At 36.3% G+C, this 18,361-nt stretch overlaps 1 protein-coding gene across 2 annotated transcripts in view; it reads right to left on the bottom strand.

The window, feature by feature from the left end:
• LOC123565272 (focadhesin-like) overlaps window positions 1-18,361 on the bottom strand; it is a 232,697-nt gene that overhangs the window by 103,012 nt on the left and 111,324 nt on the right. For both annotated transcript variants that reach the window (XM_053550146.1, XM_045359140.2), the window contains exons 9-13: window positions 17,355-17,489; window positions 15,948-16,092; window positions 15,045-15,233; window positions 13,076-13,290; window positions 9,379-9,467 (exon numbers count right to left, since the gene is read on the bottom strand). In XM_053550146.1, coding sequence (XP_053406121.1) covers window positions 9,379-9,467; window positions 13,076-13,290; window positions 15,045-15,233; window positions 15,948-16,092; window positions 17,355-17,489 — 773 coding nt within the window. The remainder of the gene's footprint in view (window positions 1-9,378; window positions 9,468-13,075; window positions 13,291-15,044; window positions 15,234-15,947; window positions 16,093-17,354; window positions 17,490-18,361) is intronic.

Here is an 18,361-nt window from a genome sequence, read left to right on the forward strand (position 1 = left end):
TTCTGATGGTGAACAAGTGTTGTAAGTTTTAAAGCAATAGCTTTGATAGTTTAGGAGAAAAGTTGACCTAAACATAAAATTTAACCAAGAAATCTGATATTTTCTAAGTCCAAAAGGGGCCATAATTCTTGTAAAAAGCAAGATGGAGTTATGTTTCTTGCTGTACAGAGTCAGCTATTGATGGTGAAAAAGTGTTGCAAGTTTTATTTATTTATTTATTTTGTTGGGTTTAAAGTCGCACCGACACAATTTTTGGTCATATGGCGACTTTCCAGCTTTAATGGTGGAGGAAGACCCCAGGTGCCCCTCCGTGCATAATTTCATCATGAGCGGGCACCTGGGTAGAACCACCGACCTTCCGTAAGCCAGCTGGATGGCTTCCTCACGTGAAGAATTCTACGCCCCAAATGAGGTTTCGAACCCACATCGATGAGGGGCAAATGGTTTGAAGTCAACAACCCTAACCACTCGGCCACAGAGGCCCCTTGCAAGTTTTAAAGCAATAGCTTTGATAGTTTAGGAGAAAAGCTGACCTAAACATAAAACTTAACCAGACAATGCTGATGCCAACACAGACGACGATCAATTGATGACAATAACTCATAATTTTTTTTCTCAAAAAATCAGATGTGCTAAAAAAGGGGCATAATTTTGCTGACGCTGATGAATGGGTGTGTCCACTAGCTCTACCTATTCTTTGAATAAGCAAGATAAAAACTTGTTTAAAATAGCAGCAGCTGTAGCCAAACTCGCAGCTATAGCCAAACTCACAGCTGTAGTCAAACTCACAGCTGTAGCTTAACTCACAGCCATAGCCAAACTCACAGCTATTGCCGAACTCACAGCTGTAGCTTAACTCACAGCCATAGCCAAACTCACAGTTGTTGCCAAACTCAGAGCTGTAGCCAAACTCAGAGCTGTAGCCAAACTCGCAGCTATAGCCAAACTCACAGCTGTAGCCAAACTCACAGCTGTAGCTTAACTCACAGCTGTTGCCAAACTCACAGCTGTAGCCAAAGTCATGGCTATAGCCAAACTTACAGCTGTAGCTTAACTCACAGCCACAGCCAAACTCACAGCTGTTGCCAAACTCACAGCTGTAGCTTTACTCGCAGCTGTAGCCAAACGCACAGCTGCATCCAAACTCACAGTTGTAGCCAAACTCATAGAATCTGATGCAGCCAAACTCACAGCTGTAGCCAAACTTACAGCTGCAGCCAAACTCACAGCTGTAGCCAAACTCATAGATGCAGCCAAACTCACAGCTGTAGCTGAACTCACAGCTGTAGCTTAACTCGGAGCCATAGTTTTACTCAAAGCTGTAGCAAACTTAAAGCTACATCCAAACTCACAGTTGTAGCCAAAGTCACAGCTGCAGCCAAAGTCACAGCTATAGCCAAAGTCACAGCTGTAGCCAAACATACAGCTGTAGCCAAACTCACAGCTGCAACCTGACTAATGGATATACAGACCTTGCTTGGAGGGACATGAAAAACTGGTTCTTGTATTGCTGGAAGTATTGTGCTTGTACAAAATATATTGTGAATCTGTGCAAGATGTAACTCATATGTAAAATGTTGTCAGCTCAACTAGAAGTTCCTCTCAACTTACTTGAACTGTTTTAACACTACTTGGTTGCCACTGTAACATCAAAGTCACCCATCCTTTCAATATGAGTCATATACAAGTTATGCTAATAAATGAGGGACAGCAGAACTTGTTACTGGGGGCCATTTGACAAAAGAAAGAATACTTTAGAAGTTTTTTATTTTAATTACTCTTTAAATACAAGACAATACCATTAACTTTTATGATTTCTCGTTTACTTTTGATAGATGAGTGTCCATAGGACATAGGTGCCCCCCACTCCTGTCACTGTACATGTTTTCATGACTCTGGTGTAATATTTTTTAAGATATATGCAACCCAAACTTTTAAGAACTTTATGTATATTTTACACAAAGTGAAGGACCATAACTCTGGCCTAGCTGAGATAAATCCCACAGAGAACATCGGATGCACAACTTCTAATGCTATATAAATAACAATGCTCTAATGCTTCATGACTCTTAGAGGTCAAGTACATTCTGAGATACATGGGACACAAACTTCCATTTTTTTTAATAAGTCAAAGACCAGAACTCTGGTCTTGCAAAGTGAAATAAGAACAAATCTCTGGTGCACCAATCCACAATGTCATGCAGGATAATATTCCTACATTGTTGCATGATTCTAGATGAATTATTTTTTTTAAGATTATATGCAACACGAAGTTTGAAGCATTTTACAAGTATTTTCATGTCAATGACCATAACTCTCGTCTGGTTTAGTGAAATCCCAAACAGAACACCAGGTGTGCAACTGACTCTAATACGAATACTTTTTGAGATACATACAACACAAACATGTATGCACTTTATGCATATTTTTGACATTGAAGGGCCATAAATCTGGTCTGACAGAAAGGAATCTGGAAAAAATCACAGGTCCACAATTTCATGACCCTAGATCAAATACTTACTGAGATATGTGTGACACAAACTTCTATGCCTTTTTTGTATATATTTTACAAAGTCAAGGGCCATAACTCTGGTCCGGTTAAGTAATAACTCTAAAAACAAAAGGGCCATAAAGGCCCTGTATCGCTCACCTGACCTATTGACCTAAAGATCATCAAGATTAACATTTTGACCAAGATTCATTAAGATATGGTCATAAATGTGGCCTCTAGAGTGTTAACTAACTTTTCCTTTGATTTGACCTGGTGACCTAGTTTTTGACCCCATATGACACAGATTTGAACTTGACCTAAAGATTATCAAGGTTAACATTCTGACTAAGTTTCATGAAAATACAGTCTTAAATGTGGCCTCTACAGTGTTAACAAGCTTTTCCTTTGAATATCAAATTCGTCCAATAAAATCTTGGACGAGTTCGATATTGGGTCATCTGGGGTCAAAAACTAGGTCACCAGGTCAAATCAAAGGAAAAGCTTGTTAACACTGTAGAGGCCACATTTAAGACTGTATCTTCATGAATCTTGATCAGAATGTTAATATTGATGATCTTTATATAAAGTCCAGTCTGAATCTGGGTCATGCAGGGTCAAAAACTAGGTCACCAGGTCAGATCAAAGGAAAAGCTAGTTAACACTCTAGAGGTCACATTTATGACCATATCTTAATGAAACTTGGTCAGAATATTAATCTTGATGATCTTTAGGTCAAGTTCAAATCTGGGTCATGTGGGGTCAAAAACTAAGTCAAGGGTCATAACTCTGGTCTGGCTGTGTGGGATCCCAATTAAAACACCAGGTGCACAACTTCCAAAGCTGAATAACAATCCTTGAAGTTTGTTGACTCTGTGTCATATACTTTTCGAGAAATGCACAATACAAATTTGGATGGATGGATAAGGGCCATTCTAAGTATCTTAAGGTATAAGGCCCCTAATAGTGATGTTTAAAAAATGGCATTTGCTTGGTATATTCTTACAGTTGACTGTGCTTTGCACTATGTTGCAAATTTTTAAAAACTTTTACCGTGCCGTTTTTTATAAATTTTGTGTAATTTATCGTTTTTCCTCAAGCTCAAGTAGAGACAAATTTCAAAGTGGCAGCCTTCAAACAAAACGCTTGCAGAGAATTCATTATACCATTATTTTTTATGAAAGAAACATCAAACTATTGGCAAACAATTATAAAACTTAAAACAAAACAGTCAATATCATTTTTTTCTCAAGTAAAGGGATTTAATGAGACAGAATTCTAATTTCAACATTGAAAAATTAAGATCAAATCCTGCGGGTCTGTTTTGAATTTTGCTCACTTTATTCAAAAATACCCTTGGTGCAGAAGTAAAACCTCCCTACATTTCTTCCACAATATGTAATCTAAAGAATGAAGGCAAAATAGAGAACTTTTATCGCATGTAACTCAGTATTTTTAAAGATGTCTAACTCTACCCCTTCTGTTTCAGAGGTAAATTCACTTTCAACAGCAAGAAATCGCTTATCAAAAAATTTTTTTTACACTTTTGTACAATGGAACCAATAACAAGTATTGAAAGAAGTAAAAAGTTACTACAAAAAAAGAAAAATAAGAAAAAAAAAAAATGGTCCCAGTGGGGCTTGAACCTATGCCCCCATGAAAATTGCAGTCAAAGTAGGTTTATTGTAGGAATTGAATACTCTTCAAAAAGGAGGTACTCTGTTATGGGCCTAATACCTTAACATTATATTTCAGCCATTTTCAGCCTTAAAATTTGGAAAAGTTTGACTTCATTTATGGTTTGATACATCTGAAACTTTGAAACTTCCAGTATATCTTAATTAGCATAAAATGAACTTACACAGTCAAGTAAATTTCCATATAACTAAAAAACAACAACAAACAAACCAAGAATGAAAACGAAATGACAAATGCACACACACCCCCACCCCCCCCAAAAAAAATGCTTGACAGAATTAGATATCAAGTCAATAATGGGGCAAACTAAATTATAGATATACGATTTGTTCCAAACAGTGTCCATTCTACTCCACATTGAAAATGGATACAAAATTCCATTTGAAATGGATGGAAAAGACAGGGGAATTTGAGTACAGGAGGTATGGATGTAGTTGTAATATGGATAAGTCTAAAAAAGGACAATACTCAAAAAATGAAAACTGGACATAAAACTCCTGATTCTATGCACAGTCCACTTCATGTTGACTTTGTGTATCAAATTTCATTTAAACCCTTAAATATGTGCATGCCCACTTCATGTTGATGACACATTCCAACTTTCATTTCAGTTGGATTGAAAATGTAGTGCAGTTCACAAGGTACAGATGTAGTTGTAATATAGCACAGTCCAAAAAAAATGTGGGATGACTCACAGAACAAGAGGGTCATGATGACCCTGGAATGTTCACCTGAGTAATATGAGCTACATGTTTCAAATGTCAAACGATGCTAAAATATTAAGAAAGTAGGTCAGTAAGTCACAGTCATTGTCACTGAAAGTCAGTTTTAAGATTGGTGTGCAAAACTGTATATATCATATCATCCATTTCAAGGCTGTATATTAAAACAAGAAATATCTTTAAAAATGATGGTCGGCGAATTGTAATAAGGAAAGAAGTTAATGAATTTTTCATCTAACATTCATCTTTCATCTAACATTTTTCAAATTGCAAAACTAAACACCGCACTTTAACAATTTAAATGGTTCTATTTTAATTTTTCGCAGATGTTTCGTAGGGTTGCAATTTTGTTTCGTTTATCCATAGACGAATAATGACAGCAGTAGTTTGATGAAGATTCATGAAGCGAGGTCATTAATCGTGTTCATATTTTTAGCTAAATTGGTCCCTATCCCCATTTGTAACAAAATAGCAGGAGACCTTACGATATTGTTACACATCGAGTTTGATAAAAATCCATTACATTTTAGTGGTTAATGCGAAGAAAGGCATATCTGCTTTTAGCTATAGTGGTCCCTAATAGGGCCCAAGTTCCTATATAAATAAATTTGGAAGAGGACCTTATAATGATGCTCCAAACCAAGTATGACAATACTATAGCTCTAGCAGCCCCTAAAAGGGGTCAAATGTCCCAGCTGAACAAAGTTGGCTGCGGGCCTAATAAAGATGCTACAAATCAAGTTTGATTAGAATACATGAGAAAAAAATCAAAGGATATTTTTATTTATTATTTTTATTTATTTCTAAAATAGGCCAACTGATCCCCCTTTAACAAATGCATATTCGCTATTCATGAATCTTTGGACAATGACGTCACACCTATAAAAAAGTGAAGGTCAAGCTAACATACAACTGTAATTATTTCAATATTTTTGTTTCATAAGGAAAGTTTGACCGTAGTCATATCACATAGATAAACTGTATGCAGCGTACCTTTGTTTCAGTGTAATGAGATTCAGTCATTATATAGCATATATATAATAAAACAGATTTCAACTGAGTTCAATATTTGCATACCATACTAAAGAAAAATATTCATATATAATAAATCAGTTAAATAATTTATAACAAATATACAAAGCAAACAAGTACGCATTTTAATATGCAATCTGAATAAGTCACAAAAGCAAGAAACCTTTTCATATACAGATGACAATTGTAGCAAGGAAAATCTTTTAAAAAGCACTTCTCTACATAAAAGTTTGTTTGTTTGTTTTGGGTTTAGCGCCGTTTTTCAACAGTATTTCAGTCATGTAACGGCGGGCAGTTAACCTAACAGGTGTTCCTGGATTCTGTACCAGTACAAACCTGTTCTCCGCAAGTAACTGCCAACTTCCCCACATGAAACAGAGGTGGAGGACTAATGATTTCAGACACAATGTCGTTTATCAAATAGTCACGGAGAACATACGCCACGCCCGAGGATCGAACTCGCGACCCCGCGATCCGTAGACCAACGCTCTTACCTTCTGAGCTAAGCGGGCGGGCTCTCTACATAAAAGACTCTTATCACACCCTTATTCATGTGATACGCAGACCGTATTCAGCTCTTTCTTTAATTTGACATATGTTGGTATTTGAACACTTACTTATCATTTTGAGATATATCAATATTCTTGCTAAATATACTGAGCCAAAGTAAGCTTTAAAACTGTGAACAGCGTCGTTTGGGATAAACGCTTTGTCTACATTTCACTCAGCGTAGCACAATCAACAGAGTGAAAGAAATTGACACTCTCGTCCAATCAGGCAGAGTGTTACATAAATCTTCCATTTTGATAAATTATCTATAATGCGTTATCAAGTAGTTTGATTTGCAAACTGAAGTCACGTGGCATAGGAAACGAAAACGAATTTAGACGGCGTTCGCCGAAAAAAAATGAGAAAGTAGTTAAGGTCACAGTCAAGTGACCCCTACTTGGGGTCATCAGGTAATTTAAATTAAACAGTCCAGGAAATATGATCAGATAATTCTTTAACAAGTGACCCCGGGGTTGGGCCTCTTTTCACCCCAGGGGCATAATTTTAACAATCTTGTGAGAGAACCACTAGGTAATGCCTCGAACTTTCAGACAAGAAGAATTTTAAAGCTTTTTTCTATATAAGTCAATGTAAAACTTGGGTCCCCTAGGGCAGGGCCTTTTTTTACCCCAGGGGCATAATTTGAATAATTTTGGTGGAGGACCACTAGGCAATGCAATATACCAAATATCAAAAGCCTAAGCCTTGCAGTTTCAGGCAAGAAGATTTTTAATGTTTTTTTCCTATATAAGTCTATATAAAACTTGGGACCCCCTGGGCTGGGCCATATTCGACCCTAGGGGGATAATTTGAACAATCTTAGTAGAGACCCACTAGATGATGTACATACCAAATATCAAAGCCCTAAGAGCTGTGCTTTTGGATAAGAAGATTTTCAAAGTTCTTCCCTATATAAGTCTATGTAAACAATGTGACCCCCAGGGTGGGGCCATATTTGACCCTAGGGGGATAATTTGAACAATCTTGGTAGAGGACCACTAGATGATGCTACAAACCAAATATCAAAGCCCTAGGACCTGTGGTTTTGGACAAGAAGATTTTTTAAGTTTTTCCTTTTGGTTGCCATGGCAGTTCTGTATGGAATTCAATTCTTTGAATAATTTTTAAAGAAGACCATCCATGGAACATACCTGTGAAGTTTCATCAAAACTGGCCTGGTGGTTTAGGAGAAGATGTAGCTTAAAAGAAAGTGTGGACAGACGCCGGATGGACGCCAGACTCTGTGCTCTGGTGAGCTTACAAAATCTGACAGAATTTCGAAGCATACCAATGCAAAGGTATATTTTAACAATTGTTACATACTTGTGGTAAACAAACAGTACATGTATTTTTTAGTTATGTGATCAAAGTACCACTCTTCACAATTCTATGGCTGTGTGGGTATGTTTTCCACAACTGGTGTTAATTTAAGCTTGAACTTGAAGAAGTTGCTTCTTCCAGTCTTCTCACAAGCAATACCTACCTAGACACAAAATTTAAAATCCCTTTTTTGATCAGAAAATTAATTTTCTTATAATGTTTTTGTTAATAAATTTCTTAAAAAAAATTAATTAATGTCTTATCTGCCTTATCTATGACAAGGCTTTTCAAGGACAGAGATTCTGCAAGATTTAAATGTAAACTATAATGGTACACCATTCTAAAGGTCTTCCAGGGTATTGGTAGGATCTTTTTCAAATATTAAAATATCTTAAATACTGACAATTTGATACGACCAATGGTATTACATTTGTACATCTAGTTCTTCCATATAGGCTTGTTTCCACGCCACTTGTTGGAGAATCTTGAACTCTGCCGTCATGATCTGGCAGATCAAGTGTACCGTCTCTGTAATTCCTAGTTTGTTACATTTTTTACATATAGTTTGTTATAGCTTGACTGATTTACTTGATAGCCTGTTGTCAACATAAAAATTCCTGGTCCATTACATCTGGAACCTCTGTCAAGGTTACTTTGGTTGAGAGTCTGCCATCCTCGTAAATACCTATTCCCTTACAGTTTGAAAATATGGCCGGAAAACTTTAATTTCCTTGTCTCCAGTCAGTTACAGTACCTTGGAGTTCTCAACCCTTATCATACTGAACACTGCTGATTCTGCCTTTGCGATCAGTGCAGATTATGATCAGCCTGCACATCCGTGCACTCTGATCATGACCTGCACTGTTCGCCATTCAGTCAGTACCTTTTTGGTATGCACCCCTTTTAACAGTTAATGGTACTGTCCAAATTGAAAGATGGACAAGTTCATTATAGAAATTTAGCAGGGTGACGGATGAGAATGATTTCTTAAACATTAATAGTATTGTTTTATATTTAAACAGATCAGGGAAAAACCTTATGGAAAAGGTGCATCAAACAGTAGTGAAGGAATGAAGGTGCTAAGAGAGTAAACATTGTGAAATATAACATAAATCAAGGGCCAACAACATGAGATAACCAAAAAATAATAATTTTGAATCTTGTAACTGGTCTCACCTAATCAATAATCCAACTTGACCAAGCTTTTAAGGTCTGACATACATATTCTGTTTACATATTAATAATGGTGAGGAAATGAAGGTATACACATGGTTAAATATGGCATTTTTATAATTCAACGGCCATAACTCTTGACCCTGAAGTCTTAATTTACCCATAATACAATATTGCTAAGAATGTCTAGAAATATATGTTGTGCCCAAGTCCGATTCAGATTGCTTCTCATGTATTGATGCTAAAAAGTAACTTATCAGTGATCCTTTGAACTTTGTGAACTCACAAATTAAGGCTAGTAGTGCTTTTTCATGAAAATGCAGGAAAATGACAGAATCAAATGAAAAACTTGAGAAAGTTCAAACTTAACAGTCTGGTTAATAATAGGACACTTACCACAGCCAAGCAGAGGCTTTCTTTTCCTCAGCTTCATTCTCATCAATGAAATCTCTGTTCAACTGTAAGTCTATCTCTGCCTTTCTTGCCTGAAATTTAAAACGATCAAAAGGTAATCTCCTTTTTTGCTCTTCTTATCTGAATTGAAAATAATCCGATTTAGAAATAAAAAAGCATTGTTTCTATTTAACTAGAGTTTTCTTTCCAGGGCTGCTTATGCAACGATTTAAGTGAAGAATGGTGGAAATTTCACTTTCAAAATCAAAAGTACAGTGATGTTTAAATCATGAAACTCATTTAATGACCTCTCCACCTGTTGCCTATAATCTTGTAATAAGAGCACCACCTGCAGGTGCCAATGCTTGTCTGCAAGTGCTGGGCAATATGTTAAACAAGAGCTGTCACTATTAGTGACAAATACACCTGAGCATTTATGCCAAGTAATTTTAAAATCCCTTCATCGATGGCAGAGTTTATTGACCAGACCAGAAACAGACCATGTTAACCTTTAACCTCTAAATGTGACCTTGACCTTAGAGCTAGAGGTCCAGATCTTGTGCATGACACGTCATCTCATTATAGGGAACATTTATGCCAAGTAATTTCAAAATCCCTTGATGAATGGCAGAGTTATGAACTTGACACGAAACTGACCCTGTTAACCTGCGCATGACACATTTTCTCATTATGGTAAACATTTATGCCAAGTTATTTCAAAATCCCTTCATGGATGGTAGTTATGGACCGGACACGAAACAGACACTGAGAATCTTTGACCTCTAACTGTGACCTTGACCTTGGCTCTAGGGGTCTGGGTCTTGCACATGACATGTCATCTCATTATGGTGAACACTTAAGTTATGATGCAGAAATTGCCATATTTATAGTACCCTATAGTTAACACTAGAAACTTCTAAGGGCCATAACTGGTGTTACTTGGGCAATCTGACTGAAACTTGACAGGCCGCATAATCTCATAGAGGTGAACATGTATATGAAGTTTTATTTAAATATTCCCAACCACTTTCTAGATAAGGCTCCGGACCGACAGAAAGACGGACAATGTCAAAACAATATCCTCCGACTTCGTTGGGGGATAATAAATAAGTGTACAAAGTTTCAAAGCTATAGCTCTTATAGAAATCAAGAAAAGACCTTAATAAAAAGAAATTCAAATTTTTTATATAGCCTGTTTTCCTATATTCTCGCGGTACTAGTGACACTAAATACAATAAGCAAGCAAATAGAAATATAACAGTTATTTTGTTTAATAAATAATTTAAAATAATTCATTAACTATCAAAACATAAAAGTTTTGACATAAAATATAACTAAATTACTCCCAACAATCATGTGTCAACATATACACTTTCTACCATTTTGATTTTGTATGTCCTTGGTATTTTCGCGTTAAAGATGTTGTTGTTGTAGTTGTAGAATTATTGTCAGGTTACATACCACGATATTTGTTTATTTCCGGTACACTAAGGAATTCTGTGTCTGTTTGTAATAATAACAGTCTAATTATAACAAAATCGGTAAAATTATGCGAAATGTTCCACACCCAGTACTTAACAAGTTACTCATTTTGACAGCATGAACCCCTGAAAGAGCTGGCCCTTCTCAGAACCCTGACCTTGAACCTTTGTATGTGACCACTAAATCCAGTCTGTTTCGGAAATTATGGTACCAAGCCATAAAGGGAAGCGAGGCATTGTTGGATCATCGTTCATCCGAATCGGATCTATTTAAAACAGACGACATAAACAAAACAGTGGCAAAAACAATGTTAACAAGTGCAAAATACAGGATTTGAGTTTAATTGGATAGAAATTTAAGTATTTCAACTATTTTGAAATTTAACTCACCAAAATTTTATGCATTCTGAATAAACTGATTAAACTTTGAACTGAAAATTAAAGTAGGTTGTTTGTAAACACTGTCAAGATGGCGCTGCAGTGCAAAACGGAAATAATGCGAAATTACCAATGACGCGAGAATACTGCGGACGACTATATAAAGGGCCATAATTCAGACAAAAAGCATATCAGACTTATGGCTCTTGGCCTACTTACTCATCCAATGATGAAAGTTTCAAAGCTAGTATTAAAGTGAAGTGGAGCTAAACAAAATTTTAACCAAGAAATTCAAATTTTTCTAAGTACAAAAACGGCCATAATTCTGACAAAATGCTTATCAGAGTTATGGTTCTTGGCCTATATAGTAACATAATGATGATAAACAAGTGTGTGTGCAAAGTTTCAAAGCTGTAGCTCTTATAGTTTTTGAGAAAAGGTCCACCTAAACAAAATTTTTAACCAAGGTTGACATCAAGTGATGACAACTCAGAACTTTATCATGACATCATATTACATTAGGGGTTCTAACTGACCGATCAGAGAGCTGCATTTTTGAGTACCTGCCAGTTTCTATATTTATAATGAACATATAGTGACTTTAGAAATAAATATCACACAATTTTAGAAATCAAATTAAGATTTTTCACTGCACATGCCCCAGATGATGCTACAAACAACAAAACTGTGAAGTTTCATTGAAATATTGTATTGATTTAATACCTTTATATTAGTTAAAAGTTTGAGATTTTACACAGGGAGTCTATGATAAAGTCCGAGTAAAATGTACTCAATACCCAAGTGAAAAAAGTATCACTCCGCAATGTTTTGGACATGTTAAAATGAGCCGCGCCATGGGAAAACCAACATAGTGGGTATGCGACCAGCAAGGATCCAGACCTGCCTGCGCATCCGCGCAGTCTGGTCAGGATCCATGCTGTTCGCTAATGGTTTCTCTAATTGCAGTAGGCTTTAAAAGTGAACAGCATGGATCCTGACCAGACTGTGCGGATGCGCAGGCTGGTCTGGATCCATGCTGGTCGCAAAGCCACTATGTTGGTTTTCCCATGGCATGGCTCAAATTATGAATACCTCGTGGATTTTTTTGAAAAATTAAAGGTGCTAAAAATACAAAACAGTTATGGCACCTATGCAGTGCATATCAGACCATCACAGTGAACAAGCGTGTTGCATTTCAATCTGTTTCTACAAGTGGTTACTGAGATATCAGCTTACATACAAAAACTTGGAACACAATTGAGGAGGCAGGCATATGAGGGACGACAAAAGATCTATCATTTGAAATTTTTCAAACAATTCAGTTTTCAGTTTGTAAATCTACGTTTGCTCTACCATATGCTCAATTAATTAGATAGACCTACTTGATTCTGAAGTATTTGTCCACAATTATATAGAACCCCAATTCTGAAGCTGCTTTTTGACATTGTTTAGAACTATTTCACATGCAAACATCAGTTCCATTTTTACACCGTAGATACCCATGTATAATGCGCACCTGTATGTAATACGCACCTATGATTTTAGCCCAAAATCCAGGTGAAAGTTAGAGGGATTAAACTAAATACTTACTAAAGGAACTGATAAATATTTCTTTGATAAAATAGTCTTGCATTTAATAATGGATAACATATACACATAGTGTAAATTTGCAAAACACTGCAGGTATGTCAGATTTTTATTTCTGAACTGAAAGCTTTAAAATACTGATCATTACTATCATGGTAAGCATGCATCTAATTTGATCCCTCCAGTTATTATACAACAAAGAATCATAACCAAATTTCAATATACAGGAGCTTTCCTTGTCTGAGGGATTATACCTGTAACATTGCTGCAAACAGTCTGTCTACAAATGCCATCCAAGCCTTCCCCATACGCGAGGTGCGGTACCATTCTGACGGCTGTACAGGTACATCTTGCAGCAACGTATTGAACGTCTGCTGGTAATTCTTGCCATGTGATATAACATAGTGTTTTCTTGGTCTCCCATCACGCCCCACCTCTACTTGAGGGTCATAGCTAAACAGTAATGCCACTGTAAAGAATGAAAGATGCTTATTGTTGTTTATTCTGTAGGAAATGATATAGAGGATATTTATATAAATTTGAAATGTATTTCATCAAATGAACACCATATGCAGCATTTTCATGAATGGCGTAAAATATATTTCGATCTTTCACAAAAAGCAATTTTTTTCTAATTTTATGATTTTCAATGGTTTTAACCAAATTGTACACATTTTACCAGCGCAATATATTATTTGCATGAAGATGTCACAATGTGATGATGCCACAATAATCTATGTTGAGAAGTTGTCAAATAGTTCCCATATTTCTCTGACAATTTAAACCTTGGCTGCTTCCAATAAAAACAAGAGCTGTCTGATGACAGCGCGCTCGACTATTCGAAGAATTGATTGAAGAATGGGGTCAAAATATTTCCACGGATATTCAGACAAAAGGAATAAATAGATTAGACAAACAATGTTCCTGTATTACTTTGATTTCGATAAGTCTTGCACTAAATGGCAATATATGAGCCAATTTCAAAGTCCAAAAAGGGCCATAATTCAGTCAAAATAGTTATGTACTCTTGCCTACAGATGGAAATCATAATGATAAACAAGTGTTCAAAGTTTAAAGGCCATATGTCAAATAGTTTTGACAAAACATGGACTTGTATAAAAACAGAACCAATTTCAAAATCCAAAAAGGACCATAATTCAGCCAAAATAGATGACAGAGTTATGTTCTCTTTCCTACAGATAGAGACTATTATACTAAACAAGTGATAAAAGTTTCAAAGCCATATGTCAAACACTTTACAAAAAATATTAACTGGTACGAAAAACTTAACAAAGATTTCTTAGTCAAAAGGGGCCATAATTCAGCCAAAATCCTTGATGGAGTTATGTACTCTTGCCTATAACTGGACATGGTGATGGTAAACAGGTGTTAAAGTTTCAAAGCTTTATCTCAAAAGACTTTGTCAAAATATGAACTGGTACGAAATATTAACCCAGATTTCTAAGTCAAAAAGGGCCATAATTCAGCCAAAATCCTTGATGGAGTTATGTACTCTTGCCTATAACTGGACATGGTAATGGTAAACAAGTATTGAAAGTTTCAAAGCTTTATCTCAAAAGACTTTGTCAAAATATGAACTGGTACGAAAAACTTAACCATGATTTCTAAGTCAAAAGGGGCCATAATTCAGCTAAAATCCTTGACTGAGTTATGTGCTCTTGCCTATAATTGGCCACGATGATGGTAAACAAGTGTTGAAAGTTTCAAAGCTTTATCTCAAAAGACTTTGTCAAAATGTGGATTGGTACGAAAAACTTAACCGAAGGTGTGACGCCGACGCCGACGCCGACGCCGTGGTGAGTAGGATAGCTCTACTTATTCTTCGAATAGTCGAGCTAAAAATTTCTGACAGAAGAGATTGTCTATAATACTCTAATTTTGTACTGGCATGGACTTTCCATATGATCTGGGCCTGCAGCAGTGAGGGACAGCTGATTCACACTGCGTAAACTTCTGTAACTACCATCAAGTCAATTAATAAATGAATGAAGAACCAAACCTTTGAATTTGTGTTACAACAAAATAAAGCAGCCTGCCAACAGATGAACCTAAATAATTCTTTAAAAATCTTAACTACATATTTTCAAAAATCAGAAATGAACATAAGTCAAGCTTATGTTTATTATGTAAGCCACAAAAAAAGCAAAATTCCAAATATTTCATATTACCATTGTACCTGTTGTTGAAAATTCAGTATCTTACCTGCCAGATTTGGCCTCAAACCCGGTTGTTTAGTTTTCTCATACTGTGATTGGACAAAACTAGGAATCTTAGCCATTTCTTTGCCCTGACTGGTTACAGCTCCTCGTTGTCGTAGTGATGTGAAGTATATACCTCTGGGAAGATTGTCAGCTTCCTGTGCCACCATAGCAGACAAAAAATCTTGAAACCCTGGAAATAATGGCATTACTTTAAACTTTTCAAAACTGGTCAATTATAAATGTAAAGAGACATTCGTGGAAAGAAGTCGAAACTCTTCTTGTCCTAGCAAGGAATTAACTTTTGTTTTGCAGTTGACAAAACTGCCACAGTCAGTGAAAAACTTATGACCATGGTTAATTAAATGATATCCAATATTTTTTTTGCTAGATGGATATGCAGAATAAGAAACCAACACAGCAGTCACACACTGTTTCTGTTTCAACACATTTTATACCTGTACTTTAGTCACAGTCCACACAAAAAGCAACATTACGGACAACAAGAATGATGTCAACATTGTATGACATGGTTCACAAAAATTCTTGACATAATGAAGTAGGGAGTCTACAAAAGGGCGCAACTGACAAAACAATAAGCGTATGTCCACTTCATGTTGACGTCTATTTCAATTTGATGGAAACTTTAGGAGAAACTGAGTACACAAGGTACTGCATGATGTAGATGTAAAATGGTTACGTGAAAAAAAGAAGCATAACTTAATTAATATGGAATAATCATGAAAGTCCCAAAAATATGTGCATGACTGTTTCAGGCTGATAATGTATTACAAGCTTCAATGCTGATGATATATAACAAGTTCCATTTGAACTGAAATGAAACTGTAGAAGTGGCTCATTGATATTGGGGGTATAAGGTATAAAATGATCCAGTAAGGAGGAAAACCTGTTAAAGTTGAATCATTCAATTGTGACAGCAGCCTAGTGTAGCAGAGGCCAGGTACAAATGGCATCACAGAATCTATGGTGTCTTCTTCGTTCTCATTCTGTGCCAGGATTGCCTCTGCCTGATCTACATACTCTTTCACAATCTGTAACATAGATCATAGGATATCTCTCTTCTTTGTTTAAAATCACAGGTAAGGTCATACCGCAACTTTCCTTATATAATTATGAATGAAGGACCAAAGGGCCCCTCATAGCAACATTTTGAGCGTCAACTGTAACCACGTGCAAGCCAAAAGGAATGACGTCTGCAAATGAGACATATGAACTTGCAACAAACAGGAGTAGGAAGTGATAATGTAAAATCAGAAATATTAACAAGGCATTCACTTTTATTGTTACTTCAAGAAAACAAGAATCTGGACCTTGTGAACTCTCTTGGCTTCTTCCAAAGTTTTGGTCACGACAGTACTTGATGTTTCAGAACTACAACTGACTGTCAGCCACCTCACTGATAAGTTTTGTATGGAATAAAAAGATTTTTATCAAAAGTACAGGACTTAGTGAAAAAGGTTAGACAGCTGTTATTCCAATATTCTTCTTCTTTTCTTTCTGATTGTCTCCCTACACGGTTTGTATGCATATCCGATCCCGCTCTGTGGTAAATGAGAAAATGGACCCCTCTCTGTACATGCACAGGACCTTCTATGTGGTAAACAATGAATTCCTTCAGGGAGCTCGGAAAATCAAAATTTTCATCCTGAACACAGGTTTGTGCATAAAAACATATGAACCACAGGAAGACTTAGCTATATACCCTATGGCTTGCTTTTTTCATAAACATCGCACGATGTTCATCCGAGCCAGTACTCTCCATCTACATTCCATCTTCGATTAAACTTGGTTGGATTTAACGTCGTACAGACACATTACAGGTCATATGGCGACTTCCAGCTTTGATGGTGGAGGAAGACCTCCGTGCATTATTTCATCACGAGCGGGCACCTGGGTAGAATCACCAACCTTCCGTAAGCCAGCTGGATGGCTTCCTCACATGAAGAATTCAACGCCCCGAGTGAGGCTCGAACCCACATCGATGAGGGGCAAGTGATTTGAAGTCAGCGACCTTAACCACTTGTATCAACTAATAAAACAAATGTAACGATAAGAAAACAAGGGTATATAGCTACGTCTTCCCATGGTTCATATGTTTTTATTCACAAACCTGTGTTCAGGACGAAAATTTCGATTTTCCGAGCTCCCTGACGTTAGAGTTTATTGTTTACCACAAAGAGGGTCCTGTGCACAAACAGAGAGGGATCCGTTTTCTCATTTACCACAGAGAGGGATCTTATATGCATACACACCGTGCCCTAAAAATACTAACTTTTTAGAGCTGTATATTTACCTGGTACTGGAAATGAGATATTTTGAAGTATTTGTGGTTGTATTTAGACAGAGCTTTGTATGCAGCTGATATCACCATCTCATTGTTACTCTGAGTATACAGCCATAATCTACGCATACTTTCTAATAGAAACACCTGCAAGTAAAAATTTAATACAGTTGAACTTCGTTAACGCAAACTCAACCAGCAAAATTTGTTCGAGTGATCGGTTGTTCAAGTTATCGAACAAAATTCCTTATACAGGGATTTTTCCGGGACCTGACGATGAGTTTGAGAGAAGGGTGGTGTACCAATTATGAAAGTTTGAGTTAATGAAGTTTGAGTGTAGTATATTTATAATTTAGACTCAAGTATCTACTGTGGGTCAAAAGACATACTGTTATATGAAATTTGCCTTAATTTTTGACATTGAGTTTATGCCCTCAGCTTAAATACACTACTATAAGAGCGCTAAGAAGACAGTATTCCATTTTGTTTATTAATCTATTATTTGTAAAATCAGTAATAATGATGAATGTAAATTACTATTGTATGCTGATGATAGTGCTATCATTTTTTCAAATAGAAATCTGAGTGAAATTAGTAAAAAACTTGGCATGAAACTAGAAAATTGCAATAAGTGGCTTATCGATAATTAATCTACATTTGGGGAAAACAGAATGCATTCTCTTTGGGAGTAAGAGAAAGTTAAAACAAGTAGAGGAATTGTGTGGTGTAATTAAGTCACAGAAATCTGTCAAGTATTTAGGTCATGTTTTAGACAATACTCTGTCTCAGGTAGACTGGCTCCCGTCCCTGTGTTTGTTCTTATTTACACATACATAAGTTTATCCATTAAGAGGGAAGTAACTCCAGCAGGTTGTTTCTACATTGACATTTTTTATTGCCCCTGGCACTGAACATAGGTATGGTTCAGCCATCAGATAAATTGTGCGCTATTTTAGAGGCTTAGGATTTTCTTATTTTGCTTGCAGTATTTATATAAACAAGAGCACCGTCTTGCGGGT

Source organism: Mercenaria mercenaria, chromosome 8, assembly GCF_021730395.1.
Source record: "Mercenaria mercenaria strain notata chromosome 8, MADL_Memer_1, whole genome shotgun sequence".
In the NCBI taxonomy this organism is placed as follows: domain Eukaryota; kingdom Metazoa; phylum Mollusca; class Bivalvia; order Venerida; family Veneridae; genus Mercenaria; species Mercenaria mercenaria.